Source organism: Pelophylax lessonae (genome assembly GCF_965119305.1).
Source record: "Pelophylax lessonae genome assembly, chromosome: 13".
NCBI lineage: Eukaryota > Metazoa > Chordata > Amphibia > Anura > Ranidae > Pelophylax > Pelophylax lessonae.
Genome location: NC_138780.1, coordinates 60,353,330 through 60,368,660, shown reverse-complemented (window position 1 = coordinate 60,368,660; position 15,331 = coordinate 60,353,330). Strand labels below are relative to the sequence as shown.

General features: G+C 45.2%; 1 protein-coding gene across 1 annotated transcript in view; it reads right to left on the bottom strand.

Annotated features, from left to right (window-relative positions):
- The window catches only part of NDUFAF1 (NADH:ubiquinone oxidoreductase complex assembly factor 1), a 113,139-nt gene that overhangs the window by 79,948 nt on the left and 17,860 nt on the right, over nucleotides 1-15,331 (bottom strand). Inside the window, exon 2 of the mRNA XM_082242893.1 lies at nucleotides 12,726-12,911. Coding sequence (XP_082099019.1) covers nucleotides 12,726-12,911 — 186 coding nt within the window. The remainder of the gene's footprint in view (nucleotides 1-12,725; nucleotides 12,912-15,331) is intronic.

The following is a 15,331-nucleotide window of genomic DNA, read 5'->3' as shown; positions in this document are numbered from 1 at the left end:
GATCCTGTCCATTTCCAGGCAGTCAGCTGAGATAGTGGGCTGTAGTTCTTGGAAGCGTGCCAACATAGTATATAAAAAGATATTCTGCACAGTCGTCAGAATTTGAAGAAGGTTAAATGGTCGGTACAATTAGGGACACAATGTAAAAGTGAATCATAGCAATTTATTTAGAAAAATATATGGTATGTAATTACATTACCGTTCAGATACAATATTATACTGTGAACAGAACCAGTATTAACAAGAAACAAGACAAACAACATAAAAACATAAAACAGTTAACAGGGCACCGGCCGATGCATTATCATGAACATCACAGGATAGTAATAGGATATAATCTTGGGGGTATTGTACATCTGAAGTTCTCCCTGTGATGTGTTCCTATGGAGGTTTCGGGTTTAGAGAAAATCCGGGTAAGGAATCTCTTTTTGTAAAATGCTGCACCTTTAATGGGGGTGCTGCATGCCAGACTTGCAAGGATGGCTGCTTAGATGTTAATTTCGTCTGGGATGTAGAGGTATGTGGGGATTTAAGCAGAGTTGGTGCAATGACCTGTAATAGACTCCGACGGCTAATGCCATTTCTTCACCCCCTCCTGTTCCTGGATAGTGCATTTCATGTGGGGGAGAGAAGATTTTTGTTGCAGCCTTATGTGGGGGAGAGGCGATTTGTTGCAGCGGTCTGTTAGGGTCTCGGGTGTGGTATAGTGAAGCATCAGGGATGTATGGGGACTATGCAAAGTGTGGCTGCTTGTACTGGTATGCAATGGGGGAGCTGTCGCCTAGCAGGGGGTTGCTGCTGCGTTATGTCCTGTAATTATGCTCCTCTGCTTGTGCGATACAGTCTAATTATTGGCAGCCATTTACCTTGTCAGCCTATCGGCTGATTCTTCACCCCTTCGAGTTGCAACTCGTTGCTGATGCTTTGGCTGATGCTTCACTTACCTGACCTTCGTTCCGTAGAAGGATGGATTCCGTTCATACCCTCCGCTGGTGTGAGTGCCGCTCCGGATCGCCTTGCTTCAGCTGTTACCGTCCGCCTTCCACGCTGGAACCTTGCATGCTGCACCGCCGGTGTTGATGACGTCAACGCATTTCGCTTAACGTAGCGTAGCTTCGTCTGGACGTCTGTAGTTCTTGGATGCGTGCCAACATAGCCTGTAAGTCAGTTACAGATTCAGGGATAACCCTAATGCGCAGATTAGAACGCCGAGCCCTATTTTCAAAATCTTCCAGGCGATATTGTAATAAGAGATTTTCCGGTTTAAGAGAATAAATATCTGCAGTATAAGTTTGGGAATAATTTTCCATATCAGTCACTCTCATTTCAAGGTCAGATATCCTAAAGCCCAAGTCTTTAATTTCCTTAGTGAGGCTATTTGTGATGTGATCAGATGTTTGAGATAATAATTTCTGAAACATATTTTCCATCTGTTGCATTAGTGCTGGAGATAATGCCCACTGTTTAAACTCCCCTGTGAGAAAATATGGTGGTCAAGCGGATGTGAAAATGACCTGGAATACTGAAGTGAAATGGAACACTGAGCAGTCTTCACTGGGCGCACGGAAACACTTGTTGTAGCTGAGGTACTAGCTACAGCCGCCGCCATTTTGCCAGGAGAGCGGGAGAATGTCTCTTTAAGAGATTTATTTTTGTTTTTGTGGCGGTTCCAAACTAAAACCATACCGCTGTGTGCCAGACCCTATTAGCTACCTTTCAGGAAAATTAGGGTGATGTTCGCAGTCTTTGTACCACGGTTATCTTCCTGTCAGGAGCCGAGGTTCAGCACAGCATTACCGCTCAAGCAGCCTCCGCGCATGTGCTCCTCCCCTCCTCGTGATCATTTAAGATCTTTTTCTTAATACCTTTCTTAATTGTTCGAACTTGCTCTTAAACTCATAAATAGGGTTTCTTTGTAATAGTCTGTAAGTAGTTCAATCAGCAACAGCCTGCCTATTTCTTCTTTATAGTATTTTGGTCATCAGGACAATCCCTCCCCCCTTGTCTGATAATTACATCTTTCCTGTCCTCTAGTTGTATACCTTTTCTAACGTATTGTAGATCCGGGACTTTAATTTTAAGTGTGTCCAACTCATTAAAAATACAATGTTGCGGAATTCTTGGTGGTTATTATCTGCATTGGGAATATTTAAAAGTGGATTTGTTCCTCAAATTAGTATTGCTACCCACTGGGTTACAAAAAATGGACCAGTTTAGCTAGAAAAACAGAATTCTTGTAAAATCTTACCTGTAAAATTCCTTTCTCTGAGTCCTCCGACAGTCACCGCCACCTATAAGTCATCACTATTGGGTATTGACTCCGCAGGAGTAGCTAGGCATAAGACTTAGTCAAAAGAACAAAGGCATTTGCATATACACAACCATGGGGGCTGTCCCACTAGGTCAATACCCCCCTGCAGTGACCACTCCCAACTCAGTTTAGTAGCATAGCAGTAGGTAATAGACAACAACCCCAAAAGAGGGGCGGGGGCGACTGTCAAGAGGACTCCGAGAAAGGAATTTTTCAGGTAAGATTTTACAAAAATTCAGTTTTCTCTTACGTCCGACAGTCGCCGCCACCTCTAAGTCATCACTATTGGGATGTCCCAAAGCAGTGTAGACATGAGGGGTGGGAGACGCAACCTTAGAAAAGGCAACGCAGTACCCCATCAGAGAAAGGAATCTTACACGCACAGTAAGAGAACCTTCTGGGCAAACAATGCTCAACAGGAGCAACCGCCCAGGAAAGCAAACAACAACAGCCAGGGACCCAGAGAAAAAACAAGGGTCCTTCATGGCACTGCCGCACAGAGAACCTTGTGGCCAAAGGAGGCATCAGTCGATGCCAGAATGTCAACCTTGTAGAATTTGGAAAAAGTGTGCACCGACGACCAAGTCGCAGCTTTGCACACCTGCGCCACCAAGGCACGATGCCAATAGGCCCAAGATGCACTCACAGATCTGGTAGAGTGCGCCTTAACAGGGAAGGGTGGAACCCGTTCCTTCAAGGCATAAGCCTGTTCAATGGTCTGTCTGATCCATTTGGCAATAGTCGCTGCGGATGCAGCCATGCCCTTCCGAGGTCCCTCAGGAAGGACAAAGAGGGAATCCGTCTTCCGAAAGGATTCCGTAGACAGGTAAACCCTGATCGTCCGGACAACATCCAAGGAATGCAATGCAACCTCCTTGGGATGCTTAGGCTTCGTACAAAGCGAAGGCAGGACAATGTCCTCATTAAGGTGGAAAACAGAGATCACCTTAGGAAGAAAGGAGGGGCGTGGACGCAAGACCACCTTATCCTCGTGATTTACCAAATACGGAGAACGGCAAGACAACGCCGCCAATTCTGACACCCTGCGAGCCAAAGTGATTGCCACCAAAAAGGCGACCTTTTTGGACAGCAGAGGCCACGATATCTTCCGTATGTTTTCAAGCGGATCACGCTGCAACACGGACAGAACCAAGTTCAAGTCCCATGGAGGTAAGGGCTCCTTCCTGGGAGGAGCCAAATGTCGCACACCTTGAATGAAGGTGCGAACCAGGGAATGAGATGCCACAGGGCGTTGGAAAAGAATAGCCAGTGCGGACACCTGGCCCTTGATTGTGGCCAGGTGCTGGTCCACCCCAGAATGGAGGAAGGCCAATACTCGTGACACCGAGTACGAGCGAGGGGAGAACCCCCTGGATTCACACCAGGCGAAATAAGCCTTCCAGGTACGGTAATAGATCTTACCAGAAGAGGATTTCCTAGCCTTAACAAGGGTAGGGATGACCTCAGGGGAGAGACACCTATCCCTTAATACCTGGGTCTCAACAGCCAGGCCGTTAAAGCCAGCGACTGTAAAGCAGGATGGAAGATCGGACCCTGTGACAGGAGATCTTCCCGCAGTGGTAGCCACCACGGAGGCGCCACTGCCAGGTGAACAACGTCGGCATACCAGGACCGGCGTGGCCAGTCCGGCGCCACCAGAATCACCGGGTGCGGTTCCGAGGCCAACCTGCGGAGGAACCTGGACAGCAACTGAATCGGAGGAAAGGCATACATCAGACGATACTGATGCCAAGGGGCCACCAACGCATCCAAGGCGTCTGCCAGAGGATCGCGCGTTCTTGCTACGAACCTTTCCACCTTATGGTTTAGACAAGATGCGAACAGATCCACGTCCGGGGATCCCTACTTCACACACAGCATTTGGAAGACCTCCGGGTGTAGGGACCATTCCCCCTGGTTCAGGGTCTGGCGGCTCAGATAGTCGGCCTGCCAATTCTCCACACACGGAATGTGAACTGCTGAAATCGCCGGGACAGGAGTCTCAGCCCAAGACAAAATGTCGGTCACCTCCCGGGCCGCCCGGGCACTCCTGGTGCCCCCTTGGTGGTTGATGTAAGCCACCGCGGTAGCATTGTCCGTCAGTACCCGAACAGGACGGTCCCGAAGACGGTGCGACCACTGGAAGAGACAGTTTTATCGCTCTCAATTCCAGCACATTTATCGGAAGGGAGGACTCCTCCTCCGACCAAGTGCCCTGGGTAGACAGGTTGCCCAGGACTCCACCCCAGCCCGAGATGCCGGCGTCCATGGTAATCACCGTCCACAACAACGGATGGAAGGACTTGCCCTCCGACACCGACGGGGACTGGAGCCACCACAGAAGAGCCAATCTGGGCCGACGACTCAATGAGACACTCAGATCCAGGGACTGAGGGAGTCTGTCCCACCTGGCCAGGATCTCCACTTGGAGAGCCCGCGTGTGAAACTGAGCAAAGGGTATCGCCTCGAAGGCCAAAACCATCAACCCCAGGCCTCGCATACAGGTCCTGAGTGACGAGGACGGATCGTCCCTGAGGGACCTGACCTCGGCAAGAACACCTTCGCCTGAGCAGAGTCCAGGATCATTCCCAGATAGGGAAAACGAACCGATGGAGACAACGTCGACTTCTAAACGTTGATAGTCCAACCGAACTCTTGTAGCGTCTGCACCGTGGTGGACAGTTCGCGCAGAAGGTGTTGGCTGACACTCGATCTCAGAAGAAGATCGTCTAGGTACCCCAAGACCGCAATGCGCTGTGCCCTCAACAGGCCCAGAACCAGCGCCAGCACCTTGGTAAAAACCCTTGGAGCCAAAGCGAGACCGAAAGGTAACGCCACAAACTGATAGTGGTCCTCTGCGATAGCAAACCGAAGGTACCTCTGGTGACCCTCGAAAATGGGGATGTGCAGATACGCATCCTTCAGATCTATCGAGGCCAGGAATTCTCCTGGACTCAGGGAGGCCACCACCGAACGGAGAGACTCCATCCGAAACTTTCGAACTCGCACAAAGCGGTTCAGCGCTTTCAGGTCCAGAATTGGACGTACTTTGCCCTCCTTCCTGGGCACAGTGAACAGATTTGAATAAAATCCTTGAAACCTGTCCGATGAGGCACTGGGACAATCACCCCCTGAGCAAGAAGGTCCCGCACCGCTTGGTGCAGATCCTGCAGATGCCCAGGAGGCAAATGAAGATTTGAGGCAAAAAATCTGTTCCCTGGCCGGGATAGGAATTCGATCCTGTATCCTGATCGAACGATTTCCTGAACCCACCTGTCCGAAACTCGGAGCAGCCAAGGTTGGAGGAAACCGCGCAAACGTCCCCCCACCCCAGAATTGGGTGAGGGCGCCCCTTCAGGCGGACTGACCCGCCGAGCGGGCATTGCCCGACTTCTGCTTGCCCGCCCAGGGCTTCTTCTGGTTACCCTGGCCCTTGAAGGGCTTGCCCTTCGATTGGTTCCGAAAGGCACGAAAGGACCCCTGATTGGATCGTGATGCCGAACCCCGCTTGCCACGAAAGGACTTGTTCTTCGGGTTCTGGGGCAGCATAGTGTTCTTGCCTCCTGTGACGCCTTTTACCAGGGTATCCAACGCCTCGCCAAAAAGGCGAGAACCAGCATAGGGAAAATCAGCAACTGTTTTCCGCGAGGACTGGTCAGCCGACCAGCTTTTCAGCCAGATTAGTTGACGGTTAAGTACCAAGACACTAGACAGGCGTGCTGCCAAAGGGGCCTCATTTAAGGCCGCTTCACACAAATACATGATTCCTTGGTGAATTTGATCCATCTCCAGCCGGGCAAGTGGAACAGCATCAGACACGAGGTTGCTCCTAAGCACCTTAGTCCAATTAGCCACCGCCTGAGCAACCAAAACGGACGCGAAAATGGGTTTGAGCAAGGAGCTCGCCACCGTATAGGAATGGCGGGCTAGAGACTCCAACCGCTGGTCCGTGGGATCCCGAAAAACCGGGGTATCCTCTGAAGGAACCAAGGTAGCCTTGTTTAAGACTGCCACAGTGTGATCCACCTGTGGAGGCACACACCATTGTGATTCCGTAGCCGGCGCAAAAGGATAAAGCAATTTGAACCGACTAGGTACCAGGAATGGACGTTTTAAAGTGCGCCACAGTTCATTAACAGTGTAATGAAACTCAGCGGGACAGGGAAAAGCCTGCGCCGACTTGCGGGTCCTGTGTGTCCCAAACGAGGACACAATGCCCGGAGGACTGGGCTCATCCTCCAAATGTAGTGTTTCCTTTACAGAAACAATCAATTCATCCATGGTCGCGTGCTCTTCAGGCGACCCCGGGGAGGAAGTATCAACCCCCTCCACCTCAGCCTCCCCCTCAGACCCCAGCGTGTCTAGGGATGAGCGGGACCCTGAAAAGGGCACGCTCGCCGCAGCAGCCATATCACCATCTGAAATCAGAGGAGAGAGACTATCTGGGCCTCTTCTTAGCAGCACGATCAGCCAGCAGCACCTCCATATTGGACACTAAGGTCGCTGCTACAGAGGCCAAATCAGGTTTTAGAGGGGCCACAGGAGAACCGGGGCCCCCCAGCTTTGTCCTGAGAATCCATTGCCCAATGAAGTAACAGTGCAAAAATAATAAGGTACTGCCCCTTTAAAACTGCTGCGGAGTGCGCAGCCCACCGCTACAGGTACAGTGACACAGGACCCCCAAACAGGTGAAGAAAACTGAGCCAGAAATGAACACACAGAAGGGTGAGAGGAATAGTCTGCAGAGCCCCGCAGAGTGTTACCACCGATGTCGCTGCCTCAGAGGAAAAGGAAGTGATGTCAGAAACAGGCTGAATTATAGGCTGCAATGACTCAGGGAAAATGGCTGCCCCATAGGACTGAATGGAAAGGCTCCGGCAAAATGGCTTCCGAACATGCGGTCGGACCGATCGTTCTGCCACCGCAAAATGGCGGCGGATGGCGCCAAAACAGCATGTAGTGATGCCCATAGTGAAGCCCAAGATGCTTGCCCATACCTAAAATTGCGGACCACGCGGTTTTACCCCGCTGCGGCCGCCACACACACAGTCTGCACCCCCAGTGAAAACACCTAAGTGACACAGGGAAAGGGGCTCCCACAAACACACAGCATTGTATGTGCAAAAAAAATATCCCCCAGGGATCACCAAACAGGGAGGCCCACACCGGCACAGACATGGGGGACACACAGCAACACAGAACTGCCACCCCACACAGAGGCCCCACAAAGAAGTACTTACCTGTACCAGATGGCGTGGGGAGCCTCTCATAACGGAAAGCCGCTGTCCTCATCTGACAGGGAATGCCGTTACCCAGGGACATTTCACTGCAGTATCGCAGATGAGTCCAGTGAGGTAGCCACCTCACGGCTGCATCCCTGCTGCGAGCAGGGATGGGTCGTTCATAGTGCCAGGGCGAACCACGGCTGAATGCTCGATGGCGGGCTGGGGGTCCATCTGACCCTCATGCCCTGGAGAACCAGGGCGGCCAGTCCGAATCCCAGCACCGCATGAATCCATCTTCATCCAAAGAATCGACTAAACTAAAGCTGACAAAATAAACAGCTAGTAAATCAAAGAAAAAAACTGACATTTTCAAAGAAATCAAATAAAAAAAGATTAGATAGGCTGAGACTGTAGCCCCAGCACAGGGAAGCCTAACTACTCCTGACGCTAGGCAGAAAGAAACTGAGTTGGGAGTGGTCACTGCAGGGGGGTATTGACCTAGTGGGACAGCCCCCATGGGTGTGTATATGCAAATGCCTTTGTTCTTTTGACTAAGTCTTATGCCTAGTTACTCCTGCGGAGCGGAAGTCAATACCCAATAGTGAGGACTTAGAGGTGGCGGTGACTGTCGGAGGATGTAAGAGAAATATTATTTGATATTCGAAATCCGAATATAGTTCTCAATGCTGATGTAAGTCTGGAATTTATTTAAAAGAGAAGTATGGGCGTTTTTTTTTTGTTCATACTTCGGTGGATGTAGCATCGAACCGATGTTGCATCTGTCCCCCGGGGCCTCTACACTGAGAACCGAGCAATCAAACACCGCTGATCGCTCGGTTCTCGCAGCTCTGTGAGCCGGGTGTCGGTCCAGGGATTTGGTGGATCCCAACTCCATGGTCGTGATGACGCAGAGCTTCAGCCTGCTCCCTGCTGAAAACGGGTCACAGGAGTGCAAAACAAACTGCACTCCTGTGATTTATAGAATTACAGCCAAAACTAGCTTTGGCTATACTTCTCCTTTAAGTTCCTAACTGGAGTGAATTTAAGACCCCTATCAAGGACCTTTAGTTCCTCTTTTAATAGGTCAGTCCCATTCAAGTTGTAAATACCATTCCTCTAGTTGAGCTTTATTTTTTTTTAAATCCTTTTCCCTGCCCGTCTCCTCCTCTTTGTGTTCCAGATCTGTTTCCAGTATATTCTTCCCCCATATAACCCCTAGTTGGGGTCATCCGGGATCCTACAAAAAAAAATCCCCTCTCGCCATATCTTCCCCATTATTTTCCAAGGGAGTAAATCTATTATAGACTGAAATATCCAGTCCATACCAACAATTCATATGGTCTCCTTGGTTATAATGGGGATAATGGTTTTGTGGGGTTCGGTTCTGATATTAAGGGGGATTAGGCCTTCTTGGTGGGCCTCCTCTGTTATAACCTCTTCCTCTATGCCCTTTATGTCTCTGTGGACCTCCATTGTAATATTGTGGTCTAAAATTGTTTGGTGGTCCCTGTGAGCTCTGACCGCTGTTGTCTCGTACTAGGCCCTCCTGCATAAGTCCTACTATGATCTCCTGGTGGAGATGCCTTTCTATCTTCTCCTGGAGTGGAGAGTTGTGAGGGGATATGACTCTCACTAACTTTAGACTGCCATTTAAAAACCTAATTTTTTTGTAATCTTCTGTATCTCTCAGAATTTTTGTATGTTTTTCTTCTCCTTGATCCCATTTTTTGGTTTTATTATTCAATTCACCAAAGAGTCTGATGGTGCTCCCCACCTGCTGAAGAAGCTCAGAGGGCGTAATGCGTACAGGTGGGAGGAGTAGTTACTCTGGACATTTTTTCGCTTGTGTGCCAGCATGGAGAGCTGGTGATATGCATGTTTTTCACACATTTAGGCAAGTATTTTTAATCCCTGTGTGAAGTTTTACAATAAATATTCAAAGCAGAGAGCACTACGGTTTCCCTTTATTATTTTATGGCCGCACGTGATTGATTGAAACCCCAAGAGGAGGTCAGCATGGTTCAGCGACATCCTGTGGAAGAGTACCCTTGTGACATCCTGAGAGACATCCTAAGAGGTGATTGGGACTCTGTAGTGGGGGTCATAATTTGGAGGTCAGCAGGTATTCCAGCCAGAGGTGGTGGTCACTAAATTCACTGGATAACATTTTCTTATACATGACTTTGAACTATCACTTTGAGTTGCACAACAGTGGAATTCATACACAAAACTGGGACTTTTTTTGTATTCATTTATTGGATGCAATTATGGATTGTATTTTATCTTGGTTGCGCTACACTGATTATGTAATGTTATATTGATTTTGGTTTGGAGAGTCACAGGTAGACACACTGATAAGTGTTGGCAACAATCACAATAGGCCATAATTTAAGGCCACTGAATATTAGTTTGCACAGAATTTCCTCAATATTGCGCTGATTACATATGGATTCACAGACCTTTTACAGAGGTCTTAATGTCTGGTAAGAGGCATTACTATTCCCCTTGGGACTATTGATGTATATCATTTACATTTTTATATTTTTTACTTATAAATTTTATCAATTTGTTAGATAAGTTTATGTGATATCCTTGTTAACAGCAGTAAATAATATTGTAATTATGAATATATTTCATATCTATATATTGTATCAGTGTGGGTGTGTAATAGGTCTTCTCATAAGACCCTGTTCTACAGATGGGGATTGTTTAAGTTGCCAGGGGGAATATTCAAATTATTACTACTGTGAGAAGGCAAACAAAATAGGGCTGATTTATGCAAAGTACAGGGGATTGAGAATTAGCCAATCTTAAAAAGGGATGAGTAAGATTTGACAAGAGGGAATAGAGATGGCCACCAATCAGAGCAACTCCATGCAAACCAATGAAGGAGAGGCCTACAATAATACACAGACTAGATGAAGTAGGGGGAGAAGTCTTTGGAACACAAGTTACCAAAATGGGACCCTCAGTTGTAGTTGGATGGTAATTATGGAATATATCCCTTGCACTTATATCTAAATGTTTGTCTTAGGTCTTTTCTCTCTCATTGTTTGTATTTAGTAATATGTAAGAGCTCTCTTAATAAATGTTTCTTTTATGTAACCACCAGCAGGGAAACACTTCAGCTTCAAGCACCGCCATAAGCTTACTTCAGCTTCAAGCACCGCCATAAGCTTTTTGGATATCATCAGCAACAGGATCTCTATAGTTTTGTTGTTAAAAAGATGGTGCCACAGAAATGAAGTTAATTATAGGCCTTGTTCACACTGTATGTACATAATAACTGATGGAAAAAAAAAAAAAAAGCACAGAATTGACATGCTTAGAATATTTTGGGCTTGTTCACACCTTTTACAGAGATGCATGTATTTCTAACACAAGTCTCTGCAAGCACACAAAAAAACGCCTGTTTTCTATGTGCCCTGTTCATACCATCCCACTACTGTGAGTCTCTCTGTTCAGAAATCTGCACCATGAATTCTCTGCAAGGGCTCAGATTTGACTTGCATAGAATATTTTCGGCATGTTCACACCTTTTACAGAGACATGCATAGTTTTGAGCAGAAAAAATACACCCATATTACCAGTATTGTGGTGTGAACAGGGCACATAGAGTACAATTGTTTTCTTTGTGCCCTTGGGGAAATAGGCATAGAGGTGCAGGTTAAAGTGTGTATAATGCCAAATATTTTTCGATAGAATACGGAAGAATAACAATCTCTGTCAGGTTGCTATTAATGTCTGTTTCTGCTGGATAGAGATTTTTTTTTTTTGGAGTTTGAAAGGATGTATTGAAATGAAAATCAATATAATGAAAAACCAAGCTCAGTCCTGTCCACTGAAAGTGCAAAATTTGAGCACAGAAATTGTGCCGATAACCCTCAAACTATAGGCAAAAGACCATAATGTTATAAAATATAAAACATAGTTTTATTGAATGGACATATAAAAATATATAGAAACACAAGCAAAAATATTATAATGATAAACGTCCCACATGGGACTATCTAAAACCTACAAGGGGTACCCATTAGACATCATACAGAAATGTAAGCCAATTTGTACTGCCGCCTGGAGAATTTGATGATCTTGAGGATTCAAGACATCTACACAATACAAGCTGCCCACGCTATTCTCCAGGCGGCGGTACAAATTGGCATACATTTGTTTATGATGTCTAATAGGTACTCCTTGTAGGTTTTATATAGTCCCATGTGGGACCTTTATCATTGTAATATTTTTGCATGTCCATTCAATAAAACTAGGTTTTAGATTTATACCATTATGGTCATTTGCCTATAGTTTATGAGGGGTATCAACACAATTTCTGTGCTCAAATTTTGTGTCTCTGCTGGAGAGATTCATCCGCTTTATTTGTCCCAGTACCGGTGACCACTGTCAGATGTTGATAGGAAATCAAAATGTAAGGTTTGTCCCCAGAGCAGCAGGTGAGGGAAAATCTGCACAACTGATCTGCTGCCAACCATCTAAAAGGGATTTCCCCTCACTTCCTGTTATTTTCTCAGTACAAAAATAAAGAGAAAGGTCTAAAATAGGTCACACACACGAACAATAGGGGTTTCAACCTATTCAAACTAACCAAAAACAAAGTTTAAGCTATAGATATACTTTAGTCCAGAAACCGTGCTAAAATTGCTAAGATAAGTATCAGCAAGAAATATTTGTTTTGTAAACAAAAGTTCTTGAAGCTTTAGAGCCGGTTCACACTACCGCCACCAGAAAGTCGCCCATGAAGGAGCGACTTTTTAGCACGACTTTAGCACAACTTTGAAGAGACTTTTAAACAGACTTTGAAAAGACTTAAATGATAGGCGACTTTGTCTGTGGTGAATGCCTGGGTTATCTTTTTCTTCTTCCTGGAAAGTCTGATCCTAGTCGCTTGAAAATAGATAAGGATCCACCTTAGAGGCGACTCCCTTGAAGTTTATTTGTACAAGTCGCATAGAGGTTGCCTTGAAGTAGTACAGGAACCTTTTCTGAAGTCGGAGCGACTTCAGTAGTGCATATTAAGACGGCTCTCATTCATTTACATTGAATTTGTAATGACAAGGGACTTGGGGCGACTTGAGGTCGCACAAGTTGTGTCCCAAGTCGGAGTAGTGTGAACTGGGTCTAAATCACAAAAAAACTTTTTTTTTTTTATTTATTTAAATGATCATATTTACCTTAACATCCTGCCAGTATGGACCTCCACGTGTGTAGAGGAAATAATGATATAAATCATCCCACTGAAGTGAAAAATAGGTTTCAGACTGTATATTCACCATCCAAGGCCGTCCATCTCCTCGAATTCTCAGGTGCAGTGTATTAAAGTTGGACCAGTCATAGTTCTGTTTACGTCCAAATGCTCCCTGAAATAACCAATGACCATTAAAAAAAAAAACAATTTAATATATTATAATATAACAATATAAACTCATGCTTTGCTACAAGTAAAATTACAGAAAAAAAAAAAATATGTGAACCGAAATCTGAAATGCTGCAACCACCTGAAAAGTGTACTCAATCGCTCTAATAACAAGATATATATATATATATATATATATATATATATATATATATATATATATATATAAATTGTGCACTGTTCTTTAAATGTGAAACGGAACAGAAAACTTATTCTGATGCGAATATACACACACAAAGCAAACTTATCACAAATTAATCTAAAGTGCAAAGTATATATGTATATATATATATATATATATATATATATATATATATATATATATATATATATATATATATATATATATATATATATATATATATATATATATACATATATACACACACACACACACATATATACATACATACATATACATACAAACATACATACACACACACACATACAGTGCCTTGCGTAAGTATTCAGCCCCCTTGAACTTTGCGACCTTTTGCCACATTTCAGGCTTCAAACATAAAGATATAAAACTAATTTTTTGTGAAGAACAAACAAGTGGGACACAATCATGAAGTGGAACGAAATTTATTGGATATTTCAAACTTTTTTAACAAATAAAAAAACTGAAAAATTGGGAGTGCAAAATTATTCAGCCCCTTTACTTTCAGTGCAGCAAACTCTCTCCAGAAGTTCAGTGAGGATCACTGAATGATCCAATGTTGACCTAAATGACTATTGATGATAAATAGAATCCACCTGTGTGTAATAATAAATGCACCTGCACTGTGATAGTCTCAGAGGTTCGTTTAAAGCACAGAGAGTATCATGAAGAACAAGGAACACACCAGGCAGGTTCGAGATACTGTTATGGAGAAGTTTAAAGCCGGATTTGGATACAAAAAGATTTCCCAAGCTTTAAACATCCCTAGGAGCACTGTGCAAGTGATAATATTGAAATGGAAGGAGTATCAGACCACTGCAAATCTAAGAAGACCTGGCCGTCCCTCTAAACTTTCAGCTCATACAAGGAGAAGACTGATCAGAGATGCAGCCAAGAGGCCCATGATCACTCTGGATGAACTTCAGAGAGCTACAGCTGAGGTGGGAGACTCTGTCCATAGGATAACAATCAGTCGTATACTGCACAAATCTGGCCTTTATGGAAGAGTGGCAAGAAGAAAGCCATTTCTTAAAGATATCCATAAAAAGTGTTGTTTAAAGTTTGCCACAAGCCACCTGGGAGACACACCAAACATGTGGAAGAAGGTGCTCTGGTCAGATGAAACCAAAATCGAACTTTTTGGCAACAATGCAAAACGTTATATTTGGCGTAAAAGCAACACAGCTCATCACCCTGAACACACCATCCCCACTGTCATACATGGTGGTGGCAGCATCATGGTTTGGGCCTGCTTTTCTTCAGCAGGGACAGGGAAGATGGTTAAAATTGATGGGAAGGTGGATGGAGCCAAATACAGGACCATTCTGGAAGAAAACCTGATGGGAGTATGCAAAAGACCAGAGACTGGGACGGAGATTTGTCTTCCAACAAGACAATGATCCAAAACAAAGTAAAATCTACAATGGAATGGTTTACAAATAAAACATATCCAGGTGTTAGAATGGCCAAGTCAAAGTCCAGACCTGAATCCAATCGAGAATCTGTGGAAAGAATTGAAAACTGCTGTTCACAAAACGCTCTCCATCCAACCTCACTGAGCTCAAGCTGTTTTGCAAGGAGGAATGGGCAAAAATTTCAGTCTCTCGATGTGCAAAACTGATAGACATACCCCAAGTGACTTACAGCTGTAATCGCAGCAAAAGATGGCGCTGCAAAGTATTAACTTAAGGGGGCTGAATAATTTTGCACGCCCAATTTTTCAGTTTATTTGTTTGAAATATCCAATAAATTTCGTTCCACTTCACGATTGTGTCCCACTTGTTGATTCTTCACAAAAAATTAGTTTTATATCTTTATGTTTGCAGCCTGAAATGTGGAAAAGGTCGCAAAGTTCAAGGGGGCCCGAATACTTTCGCAAAGCACTGTAAATGGAAATATCCGGCAAAACTTGAGATCACCCACCAAGTCCACACTGCTCGTATAACATCTTTAGAAGGCTTATCCCTACTGCGGCAATGGAACATCATCCCTGCAGAACATGCAGACCGACCCCCCCCCCCCCCCATCCAACCTCCTCATAAGATAAACCCAGGTTGGCAAAAGATCCGCCATAACTGCCACACTTCAAGGGCAAACACGCAGGATGGGCTCCATCCTAATCTTTACAAACACCTCGCCAATCTCCAGCGGCAAGTTGAGTGTATTCCACCACACTTTCACCCCAGGCATTTTTGCAGAAAAAC